At 39.6% G+C, this 27,644-nt stretch overlaps 1 protein-coding gene across 1 annotated transcript in view; it reads left to right on the top strand.

Moving 5' to 3' along the window:
- The window catches only part of LOC137605977 (gamma-aminobutyric acid receptor subunit beta-2-like), an 83,074-nt gene that overhangs the window by 19,927 nt on the left and 35,503 nt on the right, over positions 1-27,644 (top strand). Inside the window, exon 4 of the mRNA XM_068330974.1 lies at positions 23,292-23,512. Within this exon, the coding sequence (XP_068187075.1) occupies positions 23,292-23,512 (221 nt within the window). The remainder of the gene's footprint in view (positions 1-23,291; positions 23,513-27,644) is intronic.

The raw sequence follows: 27,644 nt of genomic DNA, 5'->3' as shown, positions 1-27,644 counted from the left end.
GCTTACCATCACCAAATATGAATGAGGAGTGAATGAATAATGGATCCGATGTAAATCGTCTTTGAGTGTCCAGAAAAGCGGTATATACATCTAATCCAAACGCTGTCTAAGTCAATCCACTGGACGTTAAGAAAGTTTGTGAAGACGTTTCGTCTCTCATCCAAGAGACTTTTTCAGTTCACTGGATTTCTTAATGTCCAGTGGATTGACTTAAACAGCTTTTGGATAACCATGACCTGGATGACTGAGAACCTACACAGACATAAATCTAATCCATTATTATTACTATTATTGTTATTATTATTATTTGTACCTTTTGTAAAATAATTTTCATATCACCGAAGCAGCTCCAGCCTAATGTATCATTTAAATTCAAAACATGTCAAGGACACAGAGTTGAAAGTTAGCTTACCTTTTTAAAGGAAAAAGCCTGTTGGCATCTTGCTATTGATGGTGCCTTATTTAGAGGCATGTTATACGATTCATTTTGAATTGCTGTATTGAGTCAGCTTTTGTGTTCATTTTGATTGAGAGTCTGCTTATGGGCCTATTTGAGACTCAGCCTTATTTTATTAATTTTATTTAACTTTATTTGTATTGCATTTTTGAGAAATGCACCTGGCCTAATTGGTTTGCTGATGTGCTTGACCTTTTTTCCTCTGAATTTCATTTATAAAGCACACTTAACCAATAAAAATGTGGATTTCAGATCTTCTCCTCTTGGTGTATTCTATTGATTAGACATGCACTACAATTTTGTAATGTTCTAGAATTCAAATTCTTTTTTGGGGGGCTTTTAGCAGGTATGAGATTAAAATGTGATTAATTAGATTAATAAATTACAAATCCTGTAATTAATTAGATCAATTTTCTTAATCGCCCAGCAGCACTTTATATATATATATATATATATATATATATATATATATATAGGACGACGTGGTATACTGACTGCTCTACCACCCGCTTTACCACTGAGCCACTGCCACCCAACCAATCACTACTCAGCACATTACCATCTCTATACTCACTCTATACGTCACTCTAACAGGCTGCACATCCATATCTGCCTGGTCTCTTTAGCCGGTTAACCTGTACACGTTTTTTTCTCGTTCATTATTGTCCGGCCTTTCATATAATTCATCAGATGATTCTGGCTTAGCCTTTGCACTCTATTTGCATCATTATACCTGCATTATCATTATGCCTACTTTCCTCATCTAGCTGCCTAAATGAGGCAGTGCCAGTCCACACTCCAAACTTTTTGGTCCGCATGGGTCTTGAATCCATGATGACCAACCGGCCACCCTCTTTTCCACATGCCGAGACCTAGTGGACTGAGCTACTGCTGCCCCACACCCAATAAACATATATATTGAAGATTTTTAGTTTAGTTTAGATGCTTAGTTTATTTTTATTATATTTTAATTGTTGATAGATTAACCCATGAGGCTCAGCTGGTTTGTGTTGCCATCAATGCCTTACCATTTGACTTATGGGTCACTTTGGTTTGCAAGCAGCATGTGTTTGGCATGTGTTTCCACACAGAGTGTGGAAACACATGCCACTTGCATTCAGTGCGACACAACACAAAATTATGCAGATTGTCAAAATTCAAACTGATGACCACCAAAGATATTGCAGGTTTAGAGTTGTTTTCATAGCAGCTGATCATGACACCGATATGGCTTCATATGAAATATCATGATAAAAATGTCATTCACTTCAGCAGCTCAGACTAAGGTGAATAAAAATACTTTAATCAAGATAGAGAGGATCATGTTCACACTCAGTACCCTCACATCATTAGTTTTGACTCATCTCTGAGTGGTGTGTGATGTAATTATGAAAGTAACCCTTTCATTTTTTCAGATAATTAATAAAGAGCAAAAGGACCTGACTGTTCAATTTCAATGCTGCTATAATCCTAATGCATTCAGATAAAGTTTATAATGCATTAACTTAAATACCCTCTGTTGTTTCAGACTGTAATTATTAGGTATATTGTTGGATGGTGCACATGCACTCACATACACACAAACACACACACACACACACACACACACACACACACACACACACACACACACACACACACACACACACACAGTGTTATTGTCTATTGAAGGTCGTTTCAAATGTGTCCTTGCTGAAGGAGAAGCTGTATAAATGCTAACAACGCTACATAGACAGATAAATAGATAGAAACAGACATATAGACATGGCATAAGATGGATTTGTGGATCAGAAGTATTTTTTCAAACCATTTTTTCTTGCATTGTCAAGCTCAATGCCTTCTATTGATTCATGTAATGCACATATTGCATATTGTCATTGTTGACAATGTGTTGATGTGATGTTCGCTTCTGGGTACTCTGTTTGAATAGCAATCAGCTTCTTTGTCAGTATCCCAAACTTAGATTATGCATAAGGTGCAAGACTCACCAGTGGATCAGTGTGTTCGTATCTGTGTTGACAATATGGGATATTCAACAAACAGCTGTCAGGAGCCCTCACTGCATGGGAAAAACAAGAAAGTATGTATTAAAATAAACACACACACACACACACACACACACACACACACACACACACACACACACACACACACACACACACACACACACACACACACACCTTTACCCACAGTTAAGAGACCCAAAACAAAATCCTGAGACATGAAATGAAACTGACATGAAATGTATGTGTGTAAGCTCTTTAAGAGGGAGAAGCGGAGTGATCAATGATATCTGTGACATTTTTTTCATTATATATTTTTAATCTCTGTCCCACTCTGCTCCTCTCCAGAGACAGAAAAGCACCTGCAGATGCTCTAATCAACCTTAACAAATTGCTTGTTTGTCATTTAAGATTTTTGGTTGTCAACTTGACAAAATTGGGGGCCTTTGGTTTGGAAAAACCCTAAGAATAAAAAGTCTCACAAAACGGGATCCACACTGAGATAATTATATGATAGTGGAGGTGAGTGAGAGGAGGAGAGTGATGGAAATGGAGGTTGGACAAAGTAAACAAATACTGCACATTTTCTGGCTTCTTTGAAATGGGTCATCTCATTTCATACATTTAATAAACAAGGCAAAAAAAATGTCCTGAGTCCAAGTGTAACAGTTCTAACAGAGTTAGATTTCAAGCCTGTTTCTACTTACTGCTCAGTGTTTTGTATTATCCACTAAAGAAGATGAAGACATCTATTAACAAGCTTGTATGGTTTTTGTTCAGGCTTCTGACTGGCAATAGCATTCATCTTGGAACAAGCAGGCCACACAAATCCCCTTCAGCATACCCTGTATGGTTCCCTGTTGCAGATTTGCTGCATGCAGCGCACAAGCTGTTCCAGATACAAAGCTGAAACTTCGGATCTCTAGAGAGTCAGTTATATATGTCACTCAGCTCTGTGGGTATCGGCATGTTTATTATTAGGTCTCTGTGGAAATGATGCGCCCTATGCCAGTCTCCTCATCAGTGACGTGCGGTGAGGTTCATAACTGGTGAGGCACTGACTTCATCATTATCAAATAAAGATGTTTACAAACACACTAACCTGCTGTAACACACAAATAAGCACATGTGATTAAAAAACGTATGTTTTCACTTACATGTTTTTTTTTTGTGTTATGTTTACTTATAAAAGAAGTCCATGCGCAGCACTGTCTGAACAAAAGCATCGAAAAAAATTTGGGTGGAGATATGTAATCCTCCAATTTTATAGTAAGGCAAGGCGAGCTGCACTTGACTTGCTGACTATAGATTATAATTTGCTGTCACTTCTTCTACGGCCAAGGAAGAAGAATTTTCGGCCGAAACCCTGGGATCACCAGTACCACTACCATGAGGCATGAGAACTGCGTGCCTCACTTTGTGCCTTTTTGAGTGGTTTCAGGACTGCTCACCTCAAGAAAGACTTTACACACATGCAATTGTTGACAAAAAAACCCACTGTACATTAGCTGAATTATGGCAATTAAGTTCATAGAGCAAACGTGTTTCAACATTTTAATAGCGACATATAGAGAGATAGCATTACAGTCTCACTGTATACCATGCCAGCACAGCTAGTCGAGCCATTGCGCAATCTATGGTAAGGCACACTGCCTCACCGCAGGTCTCTTCTCAATATTTCAGCGGTAAATGTTAAAATTCAGCGATTTTGAGTAAAAATAATGTAAAATTGGTGACGTTAAAAGGTAAATAACTATACAATACACACCACTGAATAAATATAAAAATTAAATTTATTTTTTCCATTGTCCGTGCAGTCAGTCTTTCCCATGACTGCAAGGCACTGCTCCTCATACACTGTTGTTGACAACTGTAAAACAGGAAATTGCAAGCCACTTGTTTTTTGGAGGGCTTTTGGGAGGAAGTAAAGTAGATAGATGATAGACTTCAGTGTAGACATATGCTAATTGGAGGAGGGATTGCATTTCCTCCCTACTAAAGGTGTTTCCAAGAGAGTCAGAAAGGATACAGGGAAGAGAAAATTCAGAGGAGAGGCAGTTACATTAGGATTCAGTCCCACACTTCAAGGTCAGTGCACTATAATAATTGAAAGCACTGTGTACCTCTTTCTGCCCCTCCCCGGCTGAAACACATTTACCTGATTTGAAGAGAATCTTTTATGGAACCATTCAGAACCCATCTAGCACCTCAAAGGCCGATTCAACACCTGCTGTGTTCTCTGGGCAGCTCCCTCTGCAGTATCTCCTTAGTGGTAATGATCTAAGCCATTCACACTCAATTCCAATGTGTTCTCACCTTTTTTCCCCACTATATGCACACAGAAGCAATGGAAATGTCAGTGAGACTGAGGTGGATAGATGGAGAGACGATGTAAGAGGGAGAGACAAAGGTATAGGAAGGAGAAGGCGGAAGGATTTTTATGTAGAGACTTGAGGGGGAAAGGTGGTAGAACTGGAAAATTAGAGTGAAACAAAAAGAAAGCCAACGGATTGGAGAAGATGGGAGAGGGAGACACAAAGAAAGTAGCAACGGGAGGTTAATGCTGGTGCTGAAATCAGAGATTGGGAATGAAGAGCTTCAATAATAAAAGCATGTCACTGCTCCACAGAGCCAAAAGCCCCACCCATGCATTTAAACAAATTCAGACCATTTCAGAACACCACAAAAGGAAACTGTTTTTGAGAGTAACTGGCAGAAAAAGACAAATATGCTGACAATGTATTCATTTTCAATTATGTCCCATTTCTTTTGTTTTCTTGCACTGTTCATTTCATCTCATTATACCAGGTCACTCACCAAATGTTTATCAATAATCTTGTTCCTTTAGAAGTAGAGCAATTGTCAATTTATCTGGAAGGAGGGATTGCATTTCTTTTGTGCTGAAGTCACCTTGAGTAAGATACTGAGCCCCAATTTACTGCCAATGGCTGTTCCATCAGTGTGTGATTAGTGACAGATTGTGTGAATGATTATGGCCTCTGATGGCATGGTGCACTCTACAACCACAGGATTAATGTTTGTGTAAATGGGTGAGTGTTGTAAGATGCTTTGAATTGTTGGCCAGATTAGTAAAGTGCAATATTAATAATACCTGTAAAGTTCTTGTTCATCCATTAATAAACATAATTATCATTACATCATTATAATTACATGCCCCTTCCAAACAAGTGAGAATAACATGATTCACAACTCTTGAAGTACTGTTATGTCATTCTGTAAATCTCAACAGTCCTAACATTCATATGTCACAAATATATGTCACAAATAGTGCAACAAACTACATTTCTTAGCACCAAGCTTTTTCTCAGTAAATATATATGTGACCTCAATGCAAAATAAAATGTATTCTCCCTTCTTGCTTCTAGCTTTTATTTTATTTAATTTATTTAACCTTTATTTAACCAGGCAATTGAGAACAGGTTCTTATTTACAAATGCAGCCTCAACAAAGAGCAATGGCTCTTAGAGGTGTGGGGGTGGGGAGGAAGGCTAAAATAAACACAAAGATATACATTATACAGAAAATATAAGAAAAATAAATACAATACAAAAGAGAACGAGACAGAGAGAGAGAGAGAGAGAGAGAGAGAGAGAGAGAGAGAGAGAGAGAGATAGAGACACTCAACAAGTGCAGCTGTCAGCTACAATTTCAAACAGGTTATGTTTAAAAGCAGTGGGTGATATGGGGACAGTGAGTTCAAGGGTGTTTTGAAAAGTGTTCCAATCATTAGCACTGCGACCAAAGACAGTACGGGCTTTAGGGATGGAGAGTTTGATGAGCTTACTGGACCTAAGATTGCGGGCAGGATGGGAGTGTTGTAGAAGGGAGGAGAGGTAGGGAGGTGTTTTTCCAAGTATGGATTTGTAAATGAGGTGAAGCAAGTGGTGGAGCCGTCTGGTGTGGAGGGATGTCCAGTCTACCAGGTTGTACAGGTCACAGTGGTGAGTTCTGAATGGAGCGCCTGTGGCAAAACGGATGGCAGAGTGGTGGAGAGTGTCAAGTTTGCAAGGGTACATTGGGAAGCCATCCTATAGATGGTGTCACCATAATCAAATATGGGCAGGATGGTCATTTTCACAACCATGCGTTTGGCTGAACGAGTGAAGGAGGCCTTATTCCGGTAGAGGAAGCTCAGGCGAGCTTTGACTTTTGATTGCAGGTGCTTAATGTGAGTGGTGAAGGAGAGGGATGAGTCCAACCAGAGACCGAGGTATTTATAGCTGGTCACAAACTCCAGTTCAGAGCCATCGGCACAGGGGATTTTAGGGGCAGTGGTGGAATCATATTTCCGGTCAAAAATAATGCATTTGGTTTTCTTGGAGTTAAGTGAAAGATGAAGGCCATGAAAGTACTGCTCGACAGAAGTGAGACTGAGTTGGAGTGTGGATGCTGCAGAGTGGAGAGAAGGGCCCTCTGAGTATAAGATGGTATCATCAGCATATAGATGAATCTTGGAATTACCGGCATACTTGGCTACATTGTTGATGTAGATGGAGAACAGCGTTGGGCCCAGGATGGAACCTTGAGTCACCCCTTTCATGATGGGAAGATGGTCAGACAAGACATTTACAGATTTTACTTGCTGAACTCTGTTGTTTAGGTAGCTAGCAAACCAGTTGCAGGAGTGTGATGACAGACCAATGCTAGGGAGCCTCTGCAGGAGGATGGAGTGGATGACAGAGTCGAAGGCTTTGGATAAGTCATTAAAGGCAGCAATGCAGATTTGTTTGGAGTCCAAGGAGGTAACAACATCATCCAGAACCTTCAAAGTGGCTGTAGTTCACCCGTGGCCAGGCTGGAACCCAGACTGTAGGTTGGACAGAATAACGTTAGAAGCAATGAAGTGGCTGAGCTGTCTATGAAACAATTTTTCTAGGATCTTGGCCAAGCACGGCAGGATGGATATAGGTCTGTAACATTTGGGATCAGAGCTAGAGCCACCTTTAAAGAGTGGAAAGACCAAAGCGGATTTCCAATCTGAAGGAAAAACAGACAGCTCCAGAGATAAGTTGAATAGATACAAGATGGGGGTGGCAATGACAGGAGCAGCAACTTTTAAAAATAAGGGGTCGAGCCAATCAGAGCCAGCTGACTTGTTAGGGTTGAGTTTGTTGAGTTCCTCTAAGACCTTCGAGGTCAGGATGAACATCCGCAATGCTCCTTCTAAGCCATGTTTCAGAAACCGCTAAAGCATCAGGATTTGCAGTGTGTACCCAGGATTTTAGCAAATCAAGTTTAGGTAAATGACTATGGATATTGATGTGTAAAAAGCCCAAGGATTTCCGTTTACAAAAATCATCAAACGACAGACTAGGAGCAATAGGACTAACATTAACTGTAGCAGGCCCTGGATTTGAATGAACATTGCCAGTAATGGCCAACATGAGAATGATTAACAAACGACAAAAAGCAGTACTAAATCGTTGAGAGTTATTATCTTTCATTGGGGGCTTGGTAGAGATGAAAGACTTGGAACTAAGTAGCTGTTGCAATAGCAGGATAGAATACAATGGAACAAGAGCTGTTACACACCAAGTAGGAAGACCAACAGACATTGCAGTCCAAAGGGATGAGACATCCCTAGATGGAAAAGTGAAGTCCAATGTACCACGGCCATAGGATGACAATCGAGGTGATAATGTCTCTTGAACAGGAGATTGCCTAGGGGTAGTAATGGTCCCAGTATCGCGGGCAGTTAGAAGGAAGAGTAAGATGATGAAAAGAGACATCTTTAAACACCCAGCAGTATCTTACTCACGTGAAGAGTTGTGAAGCTTTCTGACCGCGGGGGGTTTCAGCCACACAGACCACTTCCCTCTCTGCTGGCGCCGACATTTGCTCCTGACGGTCTGCGCGCAGGTCTCACACAAGAAGGACTTTTCGTTCACGGTGGAATCGGGGAAGACCCTGAGAATGGTGTCCGGCGTGGTGAAGGTGTGCACCGCCCTCCGGTTGAAGCTGCGGCCGGTCCGCTCGAACTCCAGCTGGCAGCAGGAGCAGTTCCGGTCCTCCAACCTCACAGAGCCCCGGCGGCCGCCATGACCCGGACTGGTAGGTCCACAGCCGGGTGTCTGTGCAGAGTCTCCCCCAGTCCGTGGCAGCAGGACTGGGGGAGTTATGGAAGAACCGCTGTCAGGGAAGAACCTATGTACAGTGCACCCTTGTGCTTTGTGGTTTATGTGTTCCAGGAATCACACGCAATTAAGGAATCTGCGATTGAGATCGCAATCTATTTATCTTATTATTTACGGTAATTTAAACGTTTTTGAACCGTCCCCATACTGATATTAAACCACCTTCTATCTGTATTACCTTTTCCCACACTCGACTGTTTAAAGCACATTTGTGTCTCACTAAAGTCTGAGACTGACGGAACGGAGCACACTTCCAGATGCCATCAGCTTATAGAAACCGCGTACAGTATCACATGACTGCCAACCAAAAATCCGCAATGATGTGGAGTCGCGAGCGTTGATGCGCAAATGCGCACTGTATTTCAAAATTACATAAATTTCCCTGGTCAGACCAAATGAGCCTCAAAAACTCCAATACTGTATAGCTCTTCACACTTTACGCAATTGTAGCAGTCAATAACACATCAAAAAATCATAACATACCAAATTCAGCAAAAATATTAACTCTTTCAACCCTTCAACTCTTTTTTGGGTTTTTTTTTGTTTGTTTTTTTGTGCTACAATGTCAACATCTTCTTTCATATTTTATCAATTGAACAATTCATTCTTGTTTTATGAGCCTCTCAGGTGGCTTTCTTGGTCTGGTAGACCTTCTGAGTCTGACAATCACTGGGGGAGGTGAAGAAGGCTCACTGTGTTGCTGGTGTAACACCCACTAGTTCAGATCCTGTCTCCACTATCTGACCCTCAATGTCCCGAGTCTTTAACAGACTCCTCCTGTTTTGTCTTAAAATTTGTCCATTCTGTGTTCTAACGAAAAACGACCTGGGTTCTACTTCACTGAGGACTGTTGCTTTTCCGTCCCTCATCTTGGGACCTTCAATCCTCGCAACATCCTTTTCCTGCAGAGGTTCCAGATCTCTTGCCGTTTTGTCTTAGTTCAGCTTTTGTCTGTGCTTGAGTCTCATCCTTTTGTCATTCAGCTCATCGTAGGATTTATTGTCATTGTTTGTTTGACTGTGGAAGTGTGGTGCGCAGCTTACGACACATGAGCAGCTCAGCAGGTAATGCTCTACACTCCAGAGATGTAGCCCTGTAGCTCAGTAAAACCAAGTAAGGGTCAGCATTTCTCTTCCTTGCCTTTTTTAACAGTCTCATTACAATCTGGACCCCTTTGTCAGCGGATACAAGAGACTGGAAGAGATAAGATAAGATAAACCTTTATTGTCCCACAGCGGGGAAATTTGTGAAAGTGACTCGTACAAATCCATACTGCCTTGCAAACTCATGAAAGTCACTACAGTCGCACTGTGGACCATTGTTGCTGACTACACACTGTGGAATTCCATGTCTGGAGAAAAAAACCTTTCATGTGTGTGATGACAGACTGTGTTGATGTACTGGAAAGCTGTGCAACTTCTGGGTAGTTAGAATAATAGTCAATCACCAGAACATAGTCCTTGCCATGCAGATGGAATAAGTCAGTGCCCACCTTTTGCCATGGTGCAGTGTGTAGTTCTATATCTTTGTTGATGCCCGGCCAGTAAACTGTTTCTATTGCTTTTGCATTTATCCACTCCCGGATGTCCCTCATGGAAGCACTGAAGCATGTCTTGATGCATAGGTTGTGGAATGACAATTCTGTTTTGTCTCAGCAGCAGTCCATTAGCCCTACACAAATCTGCACACACAGGGTAGGACCCTGGGCAGTCTCCTCTCGACTATCCATTTTTGATATTGTGGGTCACCTTCTGCAGCAGCAGGTCTTTTGCTGTCTTTTGCACAATTTGCTGCAGCATGACATCTGATTTTGGGAGAGAAGCAGTCACCATGTTTACATGTGTCTCAACATCACTGGACACAGGGCTGACGAGCACATCACTGCTTGGAGCTGGTGCTCGTGACAAAGTGCCAGTAAAATGTATTTTCTTGGAATGATTCTGTAAATGAGGTCAAAGTCATAATGCTGCAAGGCCATCATCATGTGCTGGATTCTGGGTGACATGTCATTGAGATTCTTTTTTCGGAATGAGATGAGCAGTTTGTGGTCAGTCTCTGCTCTAAAGGTTGGCAGTCTGTACACATAACTGTGAAACTTTCCGCACCATACACTAAGCCCAAAGTCTGTTTTTCAATTTGAGCATAGCATTGCTCAGTCTCTGTCGTTGATCGAGACGCATATGCCACAGGCTGCCATTTATCTTCATGCATCTGGAGCAGTATGGCTCCCAAGCCATCTTTCGAGGCATCAGTGGAGATTTTGTTGGTTCTGATGGATCAAAGGACACTCCTCCAGAACAACTTTGGTGCCGTCCGATAGTCCTTCTCCATGGCCTCTCCGAACTCCTCCCACACCCTCTGTTTTGCCTCCATCACAGCCGAGGCTGCAGTCCTTTTGGCCTGTCGGTACCCTGCAACTGCTTCAGGAGTCCCCAGGGACAACATGCCCCTGAAGGCCTCCTTCTTCAGTCGGACGGCTTCCCTGACCACCGGGGTCCACCACGGTGTTCGAGGGTTACCGCCCCTTGAGGCACCCAAGACCTTGAGACCACAGCTCTCAGCTGCAGCATCAGCAATGGAAGTTTTGAACATCGACCATTCAGGTTCAATGCCCCCAGCCACCACAGGGATGCACGAGAAGCTCCTTTGGAGGTGTGAATTGAAGGCCTCACGGACAGAGTCCTCCTCCAGACGTTCCCAGTTCACCCGCACTACTCGTTTGGGCTTACCAGGTCTATCCAAAGGTTTCCTCCGCCAATGGACCCAACTCACCACCAGGTGGTGATCAGTTGATAGCTCTGCCCCTCTCTTCACCCGAGTGTCCAAAACACATGGTCGAAGATCAGATGATACGATCACAAGATCAATCATTGACCTCCGACCCAGGGTGCTCTGGTACTAGGTACACTTATGAGCATCCTTGTGTTCGAACATGGTGTTAGTTATGAACAATCCGTGACTAGCACAGAAGTCCAACAACATAACACCGCTCGGGTTCAGATCAGGGAGGCCTCAGAAGACAGTAACGTTTAAATGCTGTGTTAAAAGGGGTGTAAATGCTGCTTTCTGGGTCCAGTCTCAGCTGCCAGAGCCCATGTGAAGCATCTAATTTGCTAAAAAACTTTGCACCTGCCATTTCACTCATTATCTCTTCTCGTTTTGGAACCTGATAATGTTCTCTTTTAAAAAAAAAATTTCATTTAGATCTTTGGGATCAAGGCAGACTTTTATGGCACCTGTAGTTTTCTTCTTGACGCATGTCATGGAGTTCACCCAGTCTGTGGGTTCTTCCACTCTCTCGATGACACCAATTTGAGTCATCCTTTGCAGCTCTTTTTTCAAGCCAGCTCTCAGTGGTGCTGGCACTCTCCTTGGGGCATGGACTACAGGCTTGGCATCATCCTTGAGCTGAATTTTGTAAATGTAAGGTAATGTCCCATGTCCTTTGAAAACAGAAGGAAACTTATCCACGATATCTGTGGTTCCCTGACACTGTTGGTGTTCCAGTCTTTTGTCTTGTTTGACTATTTTCATGTTGTCTGTGTTTACCTAATACAGTAAATCCTCTTTACTAGACCTAGGTCCCCAGATGCCCTGTCTCTAAGAGTGACTCATGTCCATTAGGCACAATGTTGAACAACAGGTTATGCTTTTTGCCTTCAGCTGTCACCTTCAGTCTGCATCCACCTTCTGTTTGTATTGGCTGATTATTGTAAGCCTGACTTTTTCTGAGAATTTTTTAGGCTTCTTTGTCAGTGCCTTTCAAATCTTCCTCACTGACCAAATTAGCTTTGACCCCTATGTCACTTTTAAATTTTACAATAGTTTCATTAACTAACAGTGGAGTGGCACACTTATCTCCTGTTACTGGATTAACAGTTTGGACTGTATCATCCGCTCTTGATGACGGCGTGTTAACATCTTCATCGTGTGACACCATCTTTAATGACAATTTTTTCACTCAAATTATCATTGTCATCTGTGTCATCCTGCATTGTGTGCACACCCTGTCCCTTCTTTGAGAGACACATTCTGGCATGATGATTATGTCCCTTGCATTTTTCACACATTTTTCCATAGGCAGGACATTGTCTAGGTTAGTGTTTCTCACCGCATCACATGCAGTTGAACATATCCTTATCACTGGTTTTGTTCCGATTATCATTACTTTTAATTTTTCTCCGTTGTTTTCCTTTCACTGACACGCCGTTCACTGCTTCTTTTTCTTGGTATGTTGCTTCCTGTGCAGGCTCTCTGAAAGTCAGTACCTGTTGCCGTGCAAGCTCACTGGCGTGACATATTTTTATTGCGCTGTTTAACGCGAGGTCTGTCTCCCTCAATAGTTTCTCGTGGAAAATCGTAGAAAATTATCAAATGACTCACCTTGGTGCTGTAAGCGTGAGTGACAGACATACCTCTCGTACGTTTAATTTTTCTTTGACAGGCAATGCTCATTAAATTTCTTCACGACCTCGTCAAACTTGCCTTTTTGTCATCAGGTTGAGCAAAAACAAACGTGTTGAAGACTTCTATTGCTTCTGGGCTGGCGACTATTAGCAACATGGCTATTTTTCCTTCCTGTAGTCGTTGATCCACTCCGACCGCCGCAATATATAGCTGGAAATGCTGTTTGAAAGTCCTCCAATTTGCATCTACGTTTCCAGTCAGTTTCAACGGACCTGGAGGTTTTACTTCATCCATTTTGTTGTGTTGTGCCTCTTTCTTTACCCAGTTCCTGGTACCATGTAACGTTCTTGTTTATCCATTAATAAACATCACTTTGAACTTTATGCTAGCTTCAGCCAGCTGTTTATTCTTCTGCTCTTGCTGGATAACTCACATGTTACACACACTTCCTGTTACAACACTTCCTGCAACAGCCTCCTGATGCTATACTGCCACTTACTTATCATTGCAATACCTACCATTAACCTGTTTTTTCGGGCCATCCCTTACTGTCTGTCCTCCAATCAATATTATTACTAGTGCTGTCAGGCGAATAAGAAAATTAATGTAATTAATTACAGGATGTGTAATTAATCAATCTAATTAATCACATTTTAATCTCATGCCTGCTAAAGGCCTCCAAATAAAGAATTTGAATTCTAGGACATTACAAAATTGTAGTGCATGTCTAATCAATAGAATACACCAAGAAGAGAAGATCTGAAATCCACATTTTTATTGGTAAGTATGCTTTATAGATGAAATTCAAAGGAAAAAAGACCAAGCACATCAGCAAACCAATTAGGCCAGGTGCATTTCTCAAAAATGCAATACGAATACAGTTAAATAAAATTCAGAAATAAAATAAGGCTGCGTCTCAAATAGGCACATAAGCAGATTCTCAATCAAAATGAATACAAAAGCTGATTCAATACAGCAATTCAAAATTAATCGTATAACATGCCTCTAAATAAGGCAACATCAATAGTAAGATGCCAACGGGCTTTTCCTTTAAAAGGGTAAGCTAACGTTCAACTCTGTGTCCTTGACATGTTTTGCATTTAAATGATACGTTAGGCTGGAGCTGCTTCGGTGATATGAAAATTCTCTTTTACAAAAGGTACAAATAATAATAATAATAATAATAATAATAATAATGGATTGCATTTATATAGCGCTTTTCTGGACACTCAAAGACGCTTTACATCGGATCCATTATTCATTCACTCCTCATTCATACTTGTTGATGGTAAGCTACGTGTGTAGCTACAGCTGCCCTGCGGCTGACTGATGGAGGCGTCTACAGTGCTGATTGGCAGCGAAGAATCACTGCGTTTTTGGTGATAGTCCCGTCTGTTCTTTTTATAAATAAACTTTCCGCCCAAAGGTCTGAGTGGGCTTGCCTCGCTCTGTGTACCTAATTTAAAATAATATAATTTATTATGACATAGCACAACCTTTAGTGGCTGTGAAAATCATTACACCGGGATGTTGAGCAGAAAGCACATGATGTGTATTTTGTTTTTTCAATCTGTATTTCTTACCAAAACTAAAAAAAAAAAAAAATGTTCACTGAATCTTAATATGCTTTTATTTTACTTTCATTTTTTTGCTATAGAGGAGCATCAAATCTTTTTTAAAATCACATTTTATGATAATGGTAATTTTTTACATATCCAGAGTACATAGACCAATATTTAACTGAACTCTTAACATGCTGACAAGCCTTGGTTATTCATTAGCCAGCTTAAAACAGCTAATTGCTGTTTGAGTAAAATTTTGATAACAGTGTAAATGAAACAAAACTGTAAAGTTTGTAGGCTTTAAAATTAGAAAAAAAGAGCAGAAAAATTACGTAAATATATGGTTGAAGGGGACCTGTGGAATTTAGTAGCTCAGTGCGAAGTGGACTTATCAGATGTACTGTATATGTATAAGATATGACAAATAAATTAAAATCACAATAGCAGATCTAAAATGCTGCTGCTAAGGGAATATTGCTATTTTCATAGCAGGGGCAGTTCCAGTGTCAGACACTTAGGGGGGGCTCAGCCCCCTTAGGTAAGACAGATGTCTGTGGGTGCAAAATTTTGTTTTGCTGCATTTGCTTGAGATAGGCTAAGACACAGAGAGTTGTGCTGACAACACTCTGACATAAAATATCACTTATTCGTTCATTTCAAATCAATATAAAATACTTAATAAATCTGTTGATTGTATGAATTGTAAATGGACTGTAGTTATATAGCACCTTTCTAGTCTGACAAACTCCAGGTCTGTGCTTTGCAACTCTAGCCAGCATTCACCCTTACATACAAACATTTACACCATAGTGACATTACTACCATGCAAAGCACCACCTCATATGGAGCATAAGCATTCACCCACACATCAGTGGACCAGCCACTGGGTGCAATATCTTGTCCAAGGGAACTCTGAATGTAGGGCCTGGGATTGAATCACTCAGCTGGCTCAGTCAGTTCTGTTGTATTTATTTTTCAATTTGTCATTAATTTCATTACCCTCCTATTTTAGTATTTTAATTTACCTGTAATTTACTCTGTCTATTAGGCCTTTTAATGTTCATATTTACTGTTTTAGTTAGAAGAACTCAAGTCATAAAAACTGTAGTACTACACCATTAGCATTGCTGAATATATATAATCAGTCTGGCATAGAATTATAAGTTGAAGGCAACACCAAATCAGTCAAAATCAATATTTTAAAATAATTAAATTAAAATTATTTGTAAAAAAAATGCTGGTCACATTAAATTCACTGCAGGTTTCAGGAAAATGAAAGGGTTTTAGCCATACTGAGCGATTCCTGCTCTTCATCCCCCTCCCCATTTCCTTCACTGCATTGAAAAAAATGCTTTGTTGAATGAACATAATATTATTGTTGTAAGAGGTTGCACGAAACAATTTTATCTGAAGTTAGATATATTTATTATGTTGAAAGAACTAATACTTTTGAAGTAAATTCAATTGAATTATATTCTGTAACTCCTCCAAAACTATTTTGAGTAGATTTAACACAAATTTCCTTAGTAGATCCAATTAAATCTATTTTAAATTTACATCAATAGAATATTTTTGTATACTTTCAAAACAAATAAATTGTTTAAATACTAGCAATTTTTATTCAGCTGATTCTAATGAAATATGTTTAGCTATTATACATCACCAACTAATACACATATAACATTGACCAAACCATACACAGTGGGCCACATCAGGAAAACAAAATACATACAGATCACATTAATCTTTCCGTGCCACCTTCACAAATACCAAACAAAAAAACTATGGCCGAAGAATTTTTACAGTCCAATACCAACTTTGTTCTTTAGTCCAAGGACTTTGTGGGAAAGCTTTTTCCCCATCCATTCTCATGAGTACTTTCTGAATGAATTCATAATAGTGTCTCAGTTCCTAGGGGTATGCCAGGTTCAATGCGTAGATCACTACAAGCATCACTGCACAAGCCTGGGCTGCAGAACTAATGTTGTCCAGGATGATTTCTCCATCAACATAAATTCCGATATCATCATGATATCCAGGATCTCCATTCTCCTTGCTGATGATGTAAATGCCAATGGCCCACTTCTGCATGCAAGTCAGGATGGGATTTTCTTTCATGGCCAGTATATTTTAAGTAAATAGGAGAAAAAATAAACATTAGAATGCTGTTCCACAAATAAACATTTTTACCATACATTGAACATTTTCAGATTTCAATCAGGACACTGTCCATTTGTGCATCAAGTGTTTTGCAGGCAAGGTGTAGTTTTGTGCTTCAACTCTATGGCTGGCTCTATCATATAATCAACAGGAACAAAACATTTTACTATACTGACTAGGACAGGTAAGGCAACACAAGAAACATCACTACATGTCAAAGAATCAATAATGGTGCACTGTAACAGGCACGTCTGCTGTACACTGAAGAGACCTAGTGGGGAGCCAAAACTACAGGACAAACAACTTCTGAATCTTAAATAAAAGTTACATTCAGAACATTAAACTTACCATATAATCACGGATCAGATGTCCATCATCTTCACCAAGGTAGAGGCAAAGTGCTCAGAGGACAGCTGCCCTTTTTGAATGAACATCACTTCCAGCCTGTGTGAAGAGATTCCACTGATCCACTAAAGTACAAAAATATTTTCAGTAAAACATAATAAATGGTCAGTTAACATTTTTCAATCCACGATCATGTAATGATTAACCTTATTCCTTTTATTACAAAATGTGGTGCGATTACAATATGTGACATGAATGGATGTATAGGATGGAAGTGTTGTGTTAAGCATGGACAAATATCTTGCTCGGTGCTGGCGGTGTACATTAACTGTTCTACAAGAGAAAACATGGCTGTTTTTTTACATGTAAATATGTAAAATATGTGTCTTACACTAATGATTGAGGCTTTACTTAAACTGAATATATCAAAGCACACATATAGACCAGAATGAATGAACAGTTACCTATTGTAAGGGTAGTTTCTGGCCGGCGACATCTCCCTTTTCTGGAAAACTGCTGTCAGCTGAGGCTGAAGACTGTCCAACCATGAAGGTCGTCTCGAGTGGATGTGTTGTAACTTGTAATTTGCTGAAATTCAGCATTTATCTGTTGCACACAACAAAAAAAGTGGCAGAAGATAAAGAAGACTATGCTCAGTTATTAAAGCAATGGTGATTATAGTAATACACATATTGAAATCATAACACAAGTGGAAATGCATAATGAAAAGAGGCACACTGGATGGAAGCAAACACACATTTACCTCATTAATGCAGAAAAGTGCAGGCCATCTCGCTTTCATCTCTCCAACACCTGGACTTCCATAAACACTTCTTTCCTTCGGTAGGAGAAGGTTTTAGACATATTCTCCCTTACATCTGGTGCTCCGTTTCTTCGTCTGACATCAGTTAAAAGTTAAACTTGCAAGTTTTCCAGACTGATATCTGTTTGACCAGCGGGGTGTGAAGGACAATAATTAACCTCTGCCTTTTTAGCTTTCTTTACATTTTTGGCTGGGAAGCATTCGTCTCTTGATTTACTTTTCAGTGCATTAACAGTCCCTTCAGGACATCCAATGTTCCGCATCTTTGTCCGGTAATTAGACATTTTATATTTCAGGCTAGTCATTCAGCTGTATCATTCAGTGGCATACTGATCTTGCAAACAGGGAAACTTTTTGATGAGTGCCCTTGCTACGTCAGCTATTTGGTGATTTTGTGGATTTGCTGTACACTAGAAAAATGTTTCAGCCATTTTGTCTAGGATGTCGGACTTCAGCCATGGTGTAATCTTCAGACTTGTGCTAGTTTCTCTGAATTACATTTCCCCACTGAAGCTGAACTTCCACATCGTATGGAAAGCAAGGAATGGTGAAGTCACGGGGCCGTGCACATGTTCTCAGTTCACTGTCTGAATGGAACAGAAGGATGGTGGTGTCAGAGTCAGAGGAAGACATTGAGGACACATCTGTTTGACGGTCTTGCAGATGATCCAGCAGTTTTTGGACAGTTTGGCCATGAAATTGGATTCATATCAAATAATTTGAGGGTTTTGCTTATGCCACAAGAAATACACATGTTTTAATTTGAATTTTTTGTGTATCCCACTGTCTACACCAATTGTGTATTACAAAATATCCTATGAATAGATTTTTCTCAGCTAATTGATTGCTTTGTATCTATGAAGAACAAATTTTACCGCTCTGCCACTGTTGTTTTTTACATATATGTTTTTGTATGTTTTTTAATCCTTAAAAAAGGAGCACAGTCAACCCATGGCATCCATAAAAGATTTTTGTTATTCTCAGTAATATCATTTACTTTTGTAGCTCTTAATGTTAATAATAAATTGAAAAGGATGATAGATTTCCTCATGTTTCTGACAGTAAAAATCTATTAAATGTATTGTTAGATGTAAAGCTTTATTTACTGATCATCTAAAATTTATAGTAGTGCTTGCATGGACAATAAGAAAGCGCAAAGAATTTCACTTAGCTTCGGTTTCTGTTTTCTAGTTAATGCTTATTAAAAGCAATGTCATGACCCAATTATTCATTGTGGCTTTTAATGAGTTCTCATTATTTATTTGTTTACTGCATTTTAGGATGTTTCTTTGAGTATTTATATACATATTCTGGTGTGTTTTATTACTACTGTAGACATTTACATTTATTATGATTTTATGATCTGTTCTTGTTTACTTGTAATCCCACTGTTATGTGTCTGTGCAGAAGACAGGTTTAGATGGAGGCAATTGATTCGCTGTGGTGACCCCTGAAGGGAAAAGCTGAAAGGAAAAAAAAAGTGTCTGTGTAAATATGGGGCATATGGGGCTGTTTTTGATTATGTTATTTGTTTGCTACACTTTGTTTGTAAAATCTTATACAAATGATTGACTGATTAAAGTTTTCTTCACAGAAAAATAAACAAACCCCTCAGGTCACAAAATAAATAACATAATTGATTCTAGTAACCATCAAAATCTGTGTTCATTTTAATTAAATGAAAACAAACACCATGGAATGTCAGCTGTGGAACTAGATATTAATTACATGAGGGATTTTACATAATGTTTTCTCACATTCTTTACTGGATTAGTTTAACCATATAATTATTATTTTCTTGTGTCTCATCATCTTGCAAAATGGCACATAAATTCAACACTGTTCTTCCTTCTTTCATCATCTAATGTGTCTGTTGCTGTCTCTCTGCAAGTCAATTTACGACTTAATTCTCAATGAGGCTGTTATTATAAGAGCCTCACTTGTACATACAAGTATATAGTCATTGCAGTTACACTGATGACTTATAACCTTCTTCTCTTCCCACAAAGAAGAACAGAGGCACACTCTAGTCGTCTCTGAGGGGAGCTTTATTCTCACAGTAAACTGGCCATAGTGACAAATTGTCCCACAAAACAAACCACAAGTAGATAGGTCTGCAATAACAGGCTCTCAAGAATGACAGTGGGGTTGTTCACTCAATTTAATTACTACATCACAGTCACAATAGTTTAGAAATGGCTGAACTATTAACTAACCAATTCAACTATACCTTTTTTGTTACTTTGTTGTAACATTTGCACTACATTTGATGCAATAGACAAGATTTAAATTAATTTAATGTAGGTAAAGTCCTGTTAAACATTGTAATCACATTATTCCAAAGCCAAGAAACAGACAATAAATAGTATTAAATGTTGACAGTAAATTTATGCACACTAAATATAATGATTTTTTTTTTATTTCTCACAAATACTGTATCTGAGTGAAACATAGGAAGAATCCTTGTGTCGAAGGGTTGCAGTCATTTGGAATGTTATATTTACATCTGTTTTTGAGGGATCTGTTCACATTATTGATTTACTTGAATTTGTGGTATAATGTGGTATAAGTGAAATTTTGGATTCTGAGTTTCTTGTTGATTGTGGGACCCTTTCTTTTATACGGTCTGGAGCAGTGCAACTGTATGAAAAGCAGTTACCCCCTTGGAAATCATTAAAGTAAGATAAGATAAGATAAGATAAGATAAGATAAGATATACTTTATTATCCCACACGGGAAAATTTGTCTTGGGCAAGTTGCACTTAATCAGCATCAACATTTTAAAACATGCAAGACAATACAAAGACAGCAGCATTGTACATACATAAAAGAGACAAAACTGCCCAACCAAGAGGATATCACTGTCCTCAATCAATGCCAAAAAATACAAAAATCAGCAAATTAGTAAAACAAAATAAAGTGCGTAAACACAATAACATAAAACAGGACCACAGGTCAATAAAAATATAAGTAAATATAAATAAAATAAAATGCTAAGCACTGTAACAACACGAGGGACCAAAAGTTCATGAGAACAACTAACTGGAGCTTCAAACCACTTTATTGTCATTTAAAAGCGCAATAGAGGTTGGAAAGATAATTTAAAACGGTTGTTTTTGCAACGACTAGTTCTATAAAGTCTACCTGAAGGTAAAAGCTCATATTCAGGAAAAATAATGTGAGAAGGATCAGACACCACTCTATTCGCCAAACTGAGCACTGACTTCTCAAAGATAGACTGGAGAGGAGAGTCTTTCCTGCCAATCACCTTCATTGCCGTTTTCACCGTTTTGGATATTTAAGATTTGAGCTGGACAGACAGAGTCCCAAACCAGGCAGCCATGCCATATCTAATAATGCTCCCTGTAAATAACCCCAATTTACTGTTCAAAGCAGTTGAGAGTTTTATGTTGAAAGGCACGGTTATTTTCTGATGTTGCCATTTCCTGTTGAAAAGGAAGTTTATTTTGGAAGGTCGTAGGGCGCGCGTAGCATCACCAGGTAAAAACGAGGTAATTAGTGTAGAAACGGCAAGGTGTACGGGGAGAGAAACGAGTGATAAATACGTCATAAACAAATGGTAGAGTAAACGGAAGTTTAGCTCCAGTCGAGAGAGGCAACAAGGTAAGTTAATTGAATTTATTTGTGCCTGTAAACTTCATGTTTATCGTGTATATTTTTGATTTTATATTGTAAGAACTTATTTGCTAAGTAAGCTAATGTGCCGTTGTCTCATTGTTTCATTTTGTTTCATTTTAGCTCTAAAACGTCGGTCAAAGAAATTAGTAGTGCTAGTCTATGTTAATCACATACATAGTGTATATGTGTAAAGGCCCGTGACACACACACGTCCACACACGCACACGCACACGCACGCACACACACACACACACACACACACACACACACACACACACACACTCACACACACACACACACACACACACACACACACACACTGAGCTACTGCCACCCCAAGAAAAAGATAAAGCAAACTGAGCCCCCGAGAGCAAGCATAAAGTGACAATGGTCAGGAAGAAACTCCCAATTGGGAAGAAACCTGTCGCAGATCCTGATTCTCTGTTGGGCGGTCCTCTGCTTTGACCGGTTCGGGTGAAAAAAGGAAATACAAAATTCAAGAGATAGAGAGGTAATGCCGGAGTGTCAAATAGGTTAAAGAATGCTAGCGGGACAAACTGCTGAGTTACAAAGAGTCTATGTTTAAATGAGATGGACTAGTCTGCATTTTGAGTCTTGAGTCATGGCTTGAGCTTAAGAGGTGAAGACTTCGGGAATGTCGGGGATGGGTTTCCAGTACCTGCCATCCAAGGTCTTGATCAGCACCTACCAAAGAGACACGGAGACTGCACCAGTATCATTTAAAAAAAAAAAAATTTTAGAGGAGAGGGAAGATCTCGGGGAAGTACAAAAAAAGCCAAAGGAAATATAAAAAAGAAACTCCAGAGTATTCTACTTTTAAGCCAAGAGAAAGAACTCCCTCAGCAATCTAGGCCTATTTCAGCTTGACTTTTAATGGGTTCTCCCTGAATGAAAGCTTGATGGAATAAGAATGTTTTTAGTCTAACGTTAACAGTGTCTGCCCCCCACAGTGTAGCAGGAAGATGGTTTCACAGTAAGCAGGGTTTATAACTAAAAAGCTACCTCCTGATCTATTTTGTGACCTTCTGGGTCACCAAAAAGTTCTGCATCCTCTGAGACAAGGACCCTAAGAGAATAATGTGTATTAAGCTTTTCAATATAGGGAGGATACAGGGAGTGAACAGTTGCATAAGTAATCAGGATAATTTTGAATTCCTTGCTGAGTTTACTGGGAACAAATGTCAATATGCCAGGACTGGCGTGATGTTCTCAATCCTCCCAGTTTGAGTCAGTATTCATGAGGCAGCATTTTGAATTAATTGGAAACTCCTAATTGAAGAATATGGGCATCCTGACAGTACAGAGTTGCAATAATATAATCCAGAAATAACAAAGATACTTTTATTTCTGAGGTTTTTTTTCATCTGTGACACATTTACACTCTTTTACATGACTTTCTTAACTTCATGTTTCTATGATTAAAGTAATTCCCAGTTATTTTGTTTTTTTGGCCTGTAGAACTATTGTTCCACTTGCTTTAAGTGAATTCATCCAGTATTGAAGACAGTCTAATGAGAAATATTACAGAAACTGTAGCTGGGAATAGCTTTTTCTGTGCAACATTATTCTCTCTTTTCATTCCATCTCACTTGTTTTATCTGTTTCTCTCCCTTTCTGTCCTGACTACTTTCTTCTCCTATCATTTACCTCCTCTGACTTTCTGCACTTTCTCTCAATTCTCCTCTCTGTCCTCATATGCTCCCCCTTATGCATTTTCAGGACTACACACTGACAATGTACTTCCAGCAAGCCTGGCGAGACAAGCGGCTGTCCTATTCTGAGATCCCTCTCAACCTAACCTTAGATAACCGAGTGGCTGACCAACTCTGGGTTCCTGACACGTACTTCCTCAACGACAAGAAATCGTTTGTTCATGGTGTCACGGTGAAAAATCGAATGATCCGACTACACCCAGATGGAACGGTTCTGTACGGTCTCAGGTGAGATATTGATTTCTTATCAAAACATTTTTGAATAAACTTAGAAAGCAAGGTGAAAGAAATCAAGCTGACTTATCTATTCTCTCAATTTTGCATAACAAAAGAAAAGTTATGATAAAAAAAGGAGTTAACTGCATATGAAAAAGGAACTATAATAAAACAACTACCTACTACATATTTCTGAGTCAGAGTTAACAGTAATCTCAATCGAGTCAGACTAAAAAATACTGATGTGTGGTGTTTTTGTCAGTCTAATTCAATTTTTTTTTATCCTGTCAAATCATAACGGACACTTTCACATGATATTATTGGTATAGACTGGATCTAGACTGAACTCTTTTTTATACTCCATTTTTCTCTTTTTGAGGCAGAAAACTTGTGTAGGACTTGACCCACTGTTGGATAACCATTTTCCATGACTAGTTGAGAGAGGGAAAGAGAGAGAGGCAAAGATGTACAGCAGTAATAATAATAATAATAATAATAATAATAATGATAATGGCACGATGGGTAGCACTGTCCCCTAACAGCGAGAAGGTTCTTGGTTTCGAGTTCTTTCTGAGCAGAGTTTGTATGTTCTCCCTGTGTCTGCTGGGTTCTTTCCCAAAACATCACAAGATCACAAGGGGAAGAAAGACGAAGGGGTTTATCATGGACATTTCCCTGGCAGTCTAGACCTACTGTATAGCAGCCTGACTAAGAGATGGTTCAGGACTCACTTGTCAGCTTTAACTGTAATTGCTATAAAAAATAACCATTTCAAGCCTACACTTAATCATAGAGACGTTGCCTACCTCCTGAACAAAGACTGGGAGCTGGTACTACAGGAGAGGAGCTTTATAGCTGAAGGTTTAGTCTCCCAATCTTGTATGTTCCAAAACAACGAATAACCCTGAAATATGGAAGGGCAGTGTTGTAAACAGGGGTTTTTATGAGCTGTTTAAGATATGATGATGTCTGACCATTAAGAGCTTTGTAGATCAGGAAAAGGATTTTAAATTTGTTACTGGATTTTACAAGGGGCCAATGCACAAATGCTAAAATGGGAGAGATATAATTTATTATCCTGGTTCCTGTCAGTCCCTGCCAGAATTCTGGAAAAACTGCAGAGTCTCAATGGACTTACTGGGGCAGCCTGATAATAAGGAGTTGCAGTAATCCAGCCTAGAAGTAACAAATTCACGGAGTACTTTTTTTTCTGCATGTATTTGAGACATTCATGTGCCTGATTTGTGTAGTACTATGTTTTCCACTATGCTATATTGCGAAAAGAAGGCACTCCTCAAAGCCATTTTTATGTGGGAGTTAAATTACAAGACAAAGAGACAAAGACAAAGAGCTTTATTTGTCATTATACAGGGATGGTACAATGAAATTGAAAGGCCAGATGGAAGTCGGCCTAGACCCGCTGCACCCTGGGTGCGCCGCCACTACGGGCCAACATGACCTAATATTCCTTAGATGCATGTTTTTCCTGATAATGGGGGGAAACCAGAGAACCCGGAGAAAACCCATTCAGACACGGAGAGAACATGCAAACTCTTCACAGAAAAGCCATGTTGGAAATGATGGGGTTTGAACCCCTGACCTTCTTGCTGTGAGGACCAAAGATATCTCTGAGAATCCTTATGGTGGAGTTGGATGCTTTAGTGAACCCAACTAGAGTAACCCTATCTTTAGATGAACCAATTACAGTTTATGATCAGAAAATTACAGGTCACCAGTGTTGCCCTTAAGCGAAAATTATACTCATGATGAAGTGATCTACTTGTGTCATATTTTGCAGGACATGTATTTTACATTCAGTAAGTGCCTCTGCAATGCTTATCCAATACTATTCACTGTTTTCATCACCATATGCATATTAAAATATATTTTCATTAAGTAGTAAACCAATCATTCTGCTTTACTCAGAATGCCACACAGCAGACTGCTATGTGAGCACCTCAAGCCATGAACACAAACCTTCCTGCTCAACTTCCTGCTACAAGAAAACATTTGTTGTGTTGCCGTATTTGTTGTCAAATGAATGACCAAACACACATTTGATGGTGCACTGCTGATTGATATTTTAAAGGATAAATATCTTGTGGGCGGCACGGTGGCGCAGTGGTTAGCGCTGCTGCCTCACAGCACAGCGGACCCGGGTTCGAGTCCAGCTCTGTGCGGAGTTTGCATGCTTTCCCCGTGTCTTCGTGGGTTCTCTCCTGGTTCTCCGGCTTCCTCCCACCTCCAAAAGCATGCGCTTCAACTTGATTAGCCGTTCCAAATTGCCTTTAGGAATGAGTGTGTGTGTGTGTGTGTGTGTGTGTGTGCATGGTTATATGTCTTGTCGGTGCACTGGTGTTATGCCCGGAGTGTCCCCTGCCTCATGCCCTATGCCGCCGAAATAGGCTCCAGCTCCCCGTGACCCGCTGCGGCGGATATAGCCGAAGAAGATGAAGATGACTGACTGACTAACTAAATATCCGTTGTACAACTGTCTCTGGAACAGAGGATGTTGTAGATATCCCCTCACATATTTCGTTTTGCTTTTTTGATCAAAAATGTAACTTAACATTGACTTTGTTTTTGACAAATTGACAGTTAATATAATCATAAATTGCAATTTTTGTTGGATTTTGAATGTTATAATTGCAGATGACTGAAGCGTTTAGTGACACTTCCTCCCACACTTCCTCCCAAAATGATGTTTTTAATTTGTAGTTCTTGAACACATATGCAGCTTTTCAACAATGACAGCTACTTAAATATTATAATATAAAGACACACACCATATCACAAAACAGCTTGAACGTCTTGTTGAAATTTCACTAGAGGCTTTTTTGAATGATCATCAACATTAGACTTTTCCATGTTTGATATGTTAATATGACATGTACCATCTGTTTTACAGCTGCAGAAGTCAAGCCTCAGTTATAAACAATATAAGTTATAAACTATATGAACTGATTGATCCATTCCACTGAGCTTCAACCTCTCAGAGTTAATTTGATTACAGTGCACTTTTCACTGACCTCAGTGATGTCTCATCAGTTCATTTTCTAAATTGGCCTCTGATGCCCAAACCCTATAAAACGTTATTGAAAACCATAACATCTTAATGACTGCCATGGCAGCACACTGGCACTGCTGCGGGAGACCAAAATTGAGCAGAGAGAGCAGAAGAGACAAAGAGGGAATGAGAAAAGTTAATTTTAGAGAATTTAAATTTTAAACTTGTTTGTCATTGTTGTCAAGTCAGTTTTTATTTACAATGGCTTGCAAAAGTATTCAGCCCCCTTGAATTTTTCCACATTTTGTCACGTTATGACCAAAAACAGAAATATATTTTATTGGAATTTTATGTGAAAGACTTACACAAAGTGGTACACAATTGTGAAGTAGAAAGATAATTATACATGATTTTTTTAAAAAAATACAAAAGTATTCAGTCCCCCGAGTCAATACTTTGTGGAACCGCCTTTTGTGCAATTACAGCTGCAAGTCTTTGTGTATGTCCCTACCAGCTTTGCACATCGAGAGTCTGAAATTTTTGCCCATTCTTCCTTGCAAAACAGCTCAAGCTCAGTCAGATTAGATGGAGAGGGTTTGTGAACGACAGTTTTCAGATCTTGCCACAGATTCTCGATTGGATTTAGGTCAGGACTTTGACTGGACCTTTCTAACACACGCATATGTTTTGTTTTAAACCATTCCATTGTAGCCCTGGATTTATGTTTAGGGTCGTTGTCCTGCTGGAACGTGAACCTCCGCCCCAGCCTCAAGACTTTTGCAGACTCCAACAGGTTTTCTTTCAAGATTGCCCTGTATTTGGCTCCATCCATATTCCCATCAACTCTGACCATCTTCCCTGTCCCTGCTGAAGAGAAGCACACCCAGAGCATTATGCTTCCACCACCATGTTTGACAGTGGGGATGGTGTGTTTAGAGTGATGTACAGTGTTAGTTTTCTGCCACATATAGCGTTTTGCATTTAGGCCAAAAAGTTCAATTTTGGTCTCTTCTGACCAGAGCACCTTCTTCCACATGTTTGCTGTGTCTCCCGTATGGCTTCTGGCAAACTAAATGGGATTTCTTATGGTCTTCTCTTAACAATGGCTTTCTTCTTGCCACTCTTCCATAATGGCCA

This window comes from Antennarius striatus, chromosome 13 (genome assembly GCF_040054535.1).
Source record: "Antennarius striatus isolate MH-2024 chromosome 13, ASM4005453v1, whole genome shotgun sequence".
NCBI lineage: Eukaryota > Metazoa > Chordata > Actinopteri > Lophiiformes > Antennariidae > Antennarius > Antennarius striatus.
Note: the sequence above shows the minus strand (reverse complement) of the source record. Positions and strands in the feature narration are given on the sequence as shown.